The sequence below is a fragment of the Tupaia chinensis genome, unplaced genomic scaffold (genome assembly GCF_000334495.1).
Source record: "Tupaia chinensis unplaced genomic scaffold, TupChi_1.0 Scaffold000335_1, whole genome shotgun sequence".
In the NCBI taxonomy this organism is placed as follows: Eukaryota; Metazoa; Chordata; class Mammalia; order Scandentia; family Tupaiidae; genus Tupaia; species Tupaia belangeri.
Window position 1 is genome coordinate 40807 of NW_006159829.1, and position 8246 is coordinate 49052.

Sequence of the window (8246 nt, forward strand, 5' to 3'; positions counted from 1 at the left end):
CTTTTTGAGAGTGAGATTTTTGCTATTGGAAATGTGCATTTGCTGGAGAGATGGAGAGTCAAAAAGTTAGAAATCACCCCTCAGGGGAGATGGCCACATGGCAATCCCTTCTCCTCCATTCTTTTCTCAGGATTTTGGACATACACGCACACATGTCCAACGTGAGTTTCAAGCCACCGGGTTGAGGACTTGAACTGCGTTGGACTACATTGGAGGTTGGCACTTTAACCACTATGCCACCTGCTGATTCCTACCTGGTGTTTTTGTTTCTTTTGTTTTGTGTTTGAGAGAGCTTTTTGCTATAGGGAGTGTGTGCTCGCTGGAGAGACAGAAACAGAGAGACAGAAAGTGAGAATCACCCCCGGGGGATGGCCACGCCACAATTCTTTCTCCATTCTCCTCTTGGAATTAAAAAAATAATAATAATGTTATTTAACTTTATTTATTTCAGTTTGACCAGAGAGAGACAGAGAAAGAGAAAGTGAGAAAGCAAGCTGCCAGGTCTGGGATTTGAACCGTGTCAGCCAAGTGGGAGTCCAGTGTCCTTAGCCACCAAACTACCTGCCAGCCCCCATGTTCTCGAGATTTTGGAACACATGCATGTATGCCTGGCATGAGTTTTAAGCCGCTGGGTCAGGGACTCGAACCATAGTAGACCACGTGGGAGTCTGGCGCCTTAACCAGTATGCTACCTGCTGGTCCCTACCTGTGCATTTTTAAGCCAACTCGCAGGTCTAAACCCATGGTTGACCATATCATTTCTTAGCCTTGTAGGGCACTTTCATGACCTCTGTGCCACCGTGACTGGGCCTGCATTGTTTTCTTACCTCAAGAAATAAGCCTCTAGGGAACCAGCAGTTAGCGTAATGGCTATGTCGCTGGACTCCCACGTAGTCGACCGCGGTTCGCGTCTCGGACCCGGTGGCTTAAATCTCACGCCGTGTGCGTGTGCGTGTGTGCCCAAGATCCCGAGAGGAGAATGGAGGAGAAGGGATTGCGGCGTGACCATCCCCCCTGGGGGGTGATTTCTCGCTTTCTGTCTCTATGTCTCTCTCTGTCTGGCAAGCGCACGCGCCCTATAGTGAAAACCTCTCCAAAAAAAAAAAAAAAAGAAATAAGCCTCTGTAGTAACCAGACGTTCAGAGTTAAATGTAGAATGCTTGTACTCCCTGGAGTTCCATTCCAGGTATGGTGGCTTGAGAGGCCTGGCCTGCTGGCCTGACCTTCTTCTACACGCCTGCTCTTCCCATCTGGGCACAGCCCTGGGCCGTAACAGGCCTAGTGCACACTTCTGTGAGTACTTCCAACCCACGTGTCTGAGCCCTGCTCCCAGGGACCAGGGACTTGTTTTTTTGTTGTTGTTGTTGTTTGTTTTTTTTTAACAGAGACTTTTTGCTATAGGCCACGTGCACTCACCAGAGAGTCAGAGAGACAGAAAGCGAAAAATCACCCCCCACCCGCAGGGGGATGGCCACACTGCAGTCCCTTCTCCTTCATTCTTAGGATTTTGGGCATGCACACACACGCACCTGGTATGAGTTTAAAGCCACCGGGCCTGGACTCGAGCTGTGGTCGACTACATGGGAGCCCAGTGATGTAATTATTATGCCGTCTCCTGGTCTCAGACTAGGGAGATTTTGGAGGACGGGCTGCACACAGAGACCAGGGAAGGCCCGGAAGAGAGACTGAAGGTCAAGTTCGTGAGGGCAAATCAAGAATTAGAGCCTGACTCCCTGCAGGGCAGTCACACGGACTAGGCAAAGGACAGCAGATTGAGAGAGTGGCCAGAGAAGAGTCCCAAGGCAGCGGGAGGATCTGCCTCGGCCGGGCCTGGGCAAATACTGCAGCCTCAGCCAGCCAGGGGCCTCAGCTGGTGTTCGTCCTCATGTCCAGCAGCCACGCAGCCAGGCTTGCCCTTGTCTTTGAGTCGCCTGAACGGACGCCCTCTCCCACCCAGCCATGCGACAGCTCAGCCTGACCTAGTCAGAGTCTATGCCTCGGTCTCTGTCCCCATGGGAACCACGGTCTTCTGAAGCACAGACGCTCTCTGCCAGCCCCCGTGCCTGCTTGCTGCTGGCCTTGATCTGACCGCCGCAGACCTCTCTAGCTGCATTGCTCGCCTGTCACTGGCCCCGACACACAGGGACACACACATGCGAGCGCTATGCACACGTGACATGCTCACAGACATGTTCCAGCACCCTCAACGCACACGTCCTTGCTTCCCACACACTCACACGCTATCTCAAGCAACTCAAACACTCGTTCCCCGCCCGCCCCGAAGAGCCGAGTGTGGTGCTGCATGGCGACAGTCCTACTTCTTAGCACGCTGCGGCAGAGGGGCCCACACTCATAGCACATGCCCACACTCTCTCGCACACCCTCGAGGCCCACGTTCCGTGCAGCCCTGTGGCACGCGGTGAGACGCTATGCAGAGGAGGCCAGATCTCCCATGCAGCAGTGTCCGAGTTCTGGCCTGATCGGCTTGGAAAGCACGCATGGGAGTGTGCCCCCACGTGTGCGTGCCCAGGATCCTGAGAGGAGAGTGGAGGAGAAGGGACTGTGGTGTGGCCGTCCCCCCCGGGGGTGATTTCTCGCTTTCTGTCTCTCCATCTCTCTCTGTCCTTCTGGCGAGCACACGTGCCTTATTGCAAAAACCTCTCAAAAAAAAAAAAAAAAAAAGAAAAAAGAAAAAAAGAGAGCATGTGCCCAGGGCCCTGCTGAGCTGAAGTGGAAGGCGGTTCTGGCGTGAGCAGGCTCCGTTGCCAGGCTGTTTCTCTCCTGTCTCTCTGCCATGCGTGCACGTGTACAGGAACACTTCCGTTAGAAAAAGCACACTCCGGGCCCGCAGATGGTGCGGTGGTTACGTCACTGGACTCCCATGTAGCTGAGTGCAGTTTGAGCCTCAGATCCAAAGGCTTCAAACTGACACTGGGCATGTGCGTGCCCGAGATCTTGAAAGGAGAATGGAGGAGAAGGAATTGCGGCATAGCCTCCCCCCGGGGGTGATCTCTCACTTTCTGTCTCTCTGTATCTGGAGAGCACACGCGCTCTATAATAAGAACGTCTCTTAACCAAGCACGCGTGGGCTAGCGAGCGCTGTGCTGGGTACAGTGCGGGCCGTGGTCCGAGCGCCGGACCTGGTGGCTTTCGCACGTTTCTTCCCTCTCTCTGCTGTGTGCACATGCCTATAACAAATTAAAACAAATAAATAAAATGAAATAAATAATCCTTCAGAAAAAAGCACACACGTTGGGCCAGCATATGGCATGGCGGTCAAGATGCTGACTATGTGGTTTGAGTCCAGGACCCTGAGGCTTGAAAATCACGCTAAGTACATGTACCTATGTGCCCAAAATCCTGAGAGAAGAATGGAGGAGAAAAAACTGTGCTGTGGCCACAGGGTAATTCTCTGTCTCTGTCTCTTTCTGGTGAGGGCACATGCTCTATAGCAAAGCTTACAAAAAAACTGGACACACGTACGGTCCAGTACTGTCATGCTCGTACACACTCTCCACACCTCACAGGCGCTGCACAATCCACATGGACGCATCACACTGCACACACTACACCCACACTCCCGCTGCATTCGCACACGCGCTCACCCCCACCACACAGCCGTGCCGTCCTGACCCACGCGCAGTCTGGACTGGACCAGAGCCGTCTCTGGTTGTCACTGCTTCTGCCTCAGGGCCCGAGGCTTGCCCCTTTGAGAGTGGGAGATCTAAAGTGGCCCAGAGATCCCCTTACCAATCAAACCAGAGCCAGCTCCGAGAGAATGCCCTGCGCAAGAGAAGCTGGAATCCACACGGCGACCACAGTTTGAATACCCAGCCTGGTCGGCATGGACGACGCCAGACACACACAAGTGCTCAGGAAGCAGCGGGCCGGAGGGCTAGGGCCGGAGCAGCGGCCAGGCCCTGCAGGGGTGCTCCCCGTCTGCCGCATGCACGCGTGCTCCATCATGCACCGCATTTTCTTTTCATGAACAGATGGGTTTATTCCAACAGTAAATATGAAACTCTTGCCTTAAGCGAGAGTACTACAGTAATTACATCAGGAATAGAATCTCCGACATTGTCAAATATACAAAGCTTCCGTTTGCACTTTTCTTCAGCACTGATCAAGCAGATTCAGTCCACACTTGCTTTGATGTGTCTACTGAGTAAACCCCAGCTGCTTCTTCAGAGACTGGCATCTCAGGTGGAGGAGGACAGGGGATGTCTGCAGCACAGCTGCGCGGAGTCCTAGATGAACTGCTAGAGCGAGGCAGAGTCCCGTCCATACCCTCTAAATCCGAGTCTCTGCAGACCTGGGGAGCACTGCTACCTTGGTCTTTATTCTGCACCGATTCCACAGAACCAGCAGGGCGAGAAACAGACTCCAGCTGTTCCCTGCCACCATTACAGCCGCTGCCTTTGTGCATTCACTTGGGGCTTGGGGGCCATGAACTTGTCCATCCAATGCCTCAACAGTGTGTTCAAAGCAGGCTGTATGGTACCTGTCTCATCCAAAGAGGAGCAGCCCTTTGCAGAAAGCATTTAAGCCTTCTTCCTTACACATTTTGGGAGCTGCATCCCTCAAAGTGTCGGCATGACCCGGTTGGGTTTCAATTCGAACCTTAGCAGCTTCCATAGGAGCCAGGGCAATGTCCGCAGAGAACCCAGCACGGCAGAGACAGCCACACACAGTGAAGTGTGCCAGAGATCACTCTCCTCTCCAAGCACGTCGCTGGGGAAGACTTGAAAGACTTCATAAAAGCCAGCCTTGCAGAGTTCCCGTGGAGTAGCCAGTGAAGGCCAGGCCCACCCTTTAGCCAAAGCACAAGCTCCATCTTCCTTACGCGTAACTGAAAATCCATTAAATATGCCCTTGTACTTTTGGGGGTCCACCTGCACACGGTATTTCACTAAGTCCAGGGGAATGACACAGCTGGAGACCCACCAAAGCCGCGGTGCGTAAATCTCCATGGAGCCGTATTCACGGCTGTACTCTTCCACAGTGGCAATGGCCAGGCTGCAGGAGCACCGAGGCTGCAGGAGCGCCGAGGCTGCAGGAGCGCCGAGGCTGCCGTGGGGACCTGCGAGGCCGTCATGCACCAGCTGCAAGTGCGGCGCATTGAAGGGGTTCGCCGGTGCCAGGGGCACCACAGACGAGAACATCTAAGAAGGTGAGCACCCAACCACTCCCTCGGAAAGGCTGCAGCTCACAGAGCTCAGGCATGAGATTTAAACGGGAATCAGGCCCACCTGATTGAAGCCGCGGTCAGTGGTGAGGTCTCATCAGTGCTGTGTTTCCTCCGCATGTGGCGCTCCTTACCCTGTCTGTCGCTAGCATGACCTCGAACCGGAGGGGCCAGCATGCTTGTGAGCAGGAAGGGGACGGAAGCAGCAGGCTGGGTGGCCAGTGGGTGGGGGCAGAGATGAGGACGCAGGGGAGGGAGCCCAGACCTGAGGGCCTTTAGTGACAGGCCCACGTCAGAGTGTCTGGTTTGGAGTGAGTGAAGTTCCAGGACTCGTTGGGCCTGCGGGGACCTCTGAGAGGGCCTTCACTTCCAGTGGAGGGTTGATGCCATGTAGCCAGTGAGCAACTCAGGAGGAACGGGCAGGGCCTGAGCCAAGCCTGGGAGCAGCAGCGATTAAGGTGAGTCAGGGAGTCAAACAACCCACCTGGTGGGACCAGCAGTTAGCGTAATGACTATGACACTGGACTCCCATGCAGTATACTGCAGTTCGAGTCCTGGACCCAGTGACTTAAACTCATGACTGGCGCGCATGCGTGCGTGCCCAAGATCCCGAGAGAATGGAGGAGAAGGGATTGCAGCGTGGCCATCTTCCCTGGGGGGTGATTTCTTGCTCTCTGTCTCTCGCTTTCTGGCAAGCACATGTGCCCTGTTACAAAAACCCCCCCCAAAAAAAAAAAAATAAACAACCCACCTGGCAACTCAGAAAGAGGGAGCGGAGTGTTACCAGTCTCCAGTGCCATGTGGGGACAGGCAGACACATGGCCAGGGACAGTGCCATGTGGGGACAGGCAGACACATGGCCCAGGGAGCTTCCCGGCCTTTCTGGAACAGCAGTGTCTGCTCCGTCGCCAAGCTGTGGAGGCTTAAATAGGCTGCTGCTCTCAGGGAGGGAGGGGGGTTTCATGCCAAATGGTGGACAGAGGGCGAGGTGTAGGGCCTGCGATAGGGCAAGTTGCTTCAGGGGTGGGTGGGCTTGGAGCCCACGTCCACCTCGGATAGGAGGAATGACAGCCTCTGGGGACAGGGAGGGATGTGGCTGCAGTGAACCACTGGTGTTGGACGCCTGCTCTTGTCATGGTAGTCTTCACCAACATACCGTGTCATCTGCAGACTCCCATGGCCTCAGCGTGCCGCCCCCAGAAATTCTCCCCTGCCGTCTCCAGTGGCAACTGCCCTCAGCTCCCCACTCCTCCAGCACCTCCCTTTGGGGGCTGTGCGACCTGGCCTCAGTCCCATGCCCCGAGCTTAATCCTGGACCATCGCTTTGGCTGCTTGTCTGCAAACCCTGCAACTCCTTTGGCTCTGTCTCACACCAGGCCAATTGCCCCCAGGGCTTCCGGCACACTGCCATAGTCCCCACAATCCCCAGGGCACTGGCTTCTCCTGGCTCTTCCCCTCAGTGCCTGGAGCCGGGTTGTTGGTCACCTGACGGCTCTGAGGGAGGGCGAGGGGGCAGAAGGGGGCGGCAGGGAGGGGAAGGCTGAGGGTAGTGACATGCTGAGCCCAGGGCCAGAGCTGGGCTCCGCAGCGCACAGAGCTGCTCGGTGGGGGCGGCCTAGTTTGGTACTCTCACCCCAGGGCCCTGTGCCCTCCCAAAGGGTTCAGTGCCGTGCCACTCGGTCCTATCTGCACCCGCCATGACCTCCCGAGACCCCGCACGCTCAGCAGCCCCATGGCACAGCCCATCCTCCCCTCCCTGCTCTCCCTGGGCTCAAGCCACTTACAGTTACCCTGGCGTGGGGAAGGGCCTGCCACTGCCTCGCCAAGCCCGCCGGTAAACGCGCTGATGCCAAGGCCACCTGCCTGCGTCTTGATGGCCGACTTGAGCTCCTGATTCTCCCGAATGAGCCGCACCAGCTTCTTCAGTTCCTCATTCTCTCGCACGAGCCTCTCTATCTGGTGCCGGAGGCCCTCGTAATTGGTGAGCAGAGACATGCCCCAGGGCAGCAGGAGGGTGCGGCCCACGTGCAGCGCTGCACCTGGAGGCTGCCGGCCCCGGGCCTTGCCCGGGCTGGAAGGGGGCACCAGAGTCTGCCAGGCTGCCCAGCAGGCCCTGGCTATTGTGAGGTCAGAGGCTGGGCCTCCGTCCTCGCCCCCTTGCCCTGACAGCCTCTGCTCTCCACGCCTCCAGGCCTGTGCATGGCCCTGCCGCCCCGGAATGTCCTCACCCCATATCTCTGGTCACCTTCACCCAGGGTGCCTCCTCTGTGAAGCCTCCTCTCCTCCACTCGAGCTACTCGCTGCCCACCAGGTGTACCCAGCGGGTCTGCCATGACACCTCCTCTGTGCTGCCTGGCCACCTAGCAGCAAGCACAGAGACGGTGCCACGGCTTTGAGGTGCCGCGCCTGCAAGGGGGCTGGTGTCCGGCAGGCAGATAACCAGTGGGTATTAGCTGAACGCAGAGTTCCCCACCCCCTCCCCCGGCCAGGGTGCCCTCCTTCATCCTCGGGTTTGCCTGGACATAGCGGCCACTTCCTGTGGGAGACGCTGTCTCAGACGCTGGGCACTGGTGTGCAATGTCCTCAGCCCAGGGCTCAGGGCTGCTCTCTGTCCTTGGGCTGAGTCCCCCATCCTACCGTCAGGTTCCCTGCAGCGTGGGATGTCTGATGCTGGCCCTCAGGTCCCCTGTTCCAACCCCAGACAGGGCCTCCCCTGCCCCGGATTGCTAGGCCTTGAGTTTCCCTGACTTTAGTCCTTTGGGAATCCAGGCCTTGCTTTCCTGGCTGATCGCAAGGGTCAGGACTCAGTCCGTGTGGCACGCTCCGCCCCAGAGCTGTCCGAGAGCACCAGGGGCGTGGCTGTGGAAGCTGGGAAGGCTGCCTCCTCATGGCCAGCACTGGCTCTGCGGAAGTCTGCTCCCACACCTCCTCCTGGGGCAGGGAGGGGATGGTGGAGTCTGGTACAGGCCAGATGGCAGACCCCTGGCAGAGGGTGGGGGCGAGGAAGAGGGAGAAGCCCGGCGAGGGTTGAGACCTGTCCAGCTGAGCATTCTACCTGGAC

The 8246-nt window shown here is 57.0% G+C and overlaps 1 protein-coding gene and 1 pseudogene across 3 annotated transcripts in view; both read right to left on the reverse strand.

Moving 5' to 3' along the window:
- Positions 1–7943, reverse strand: part of SPATC1 (spermatogenesis and centriole associated 1) — a 29924-nt gene extending 21981 nt beyond the window's left edge. For 2 of the 3 annotated variants that reach the window (XM_027773280.1, XM_006152053.3), the window contains exon 1: positions 6970–7943. In XM_027773280.1, the coding sequence (XP_027629081.1) occupies positions 6970–7180 (211 nt within the window). In that variant the 5' untranslated portion in view covers positions 7181–7943. The remainder of the gene's footprint in view (positions 1–6969) is intronic. The other variant, XM_027773281.1, reaches the window with a different exon arrangement.
- On the reverse strand, positions 4012–7017 carry LOC102490047 (phosphate carrier protein, mitochondrial pseudogene; annotated as a pseudogene).
- Positions 7944–8246: the final 303 nt, after the last annotated feature.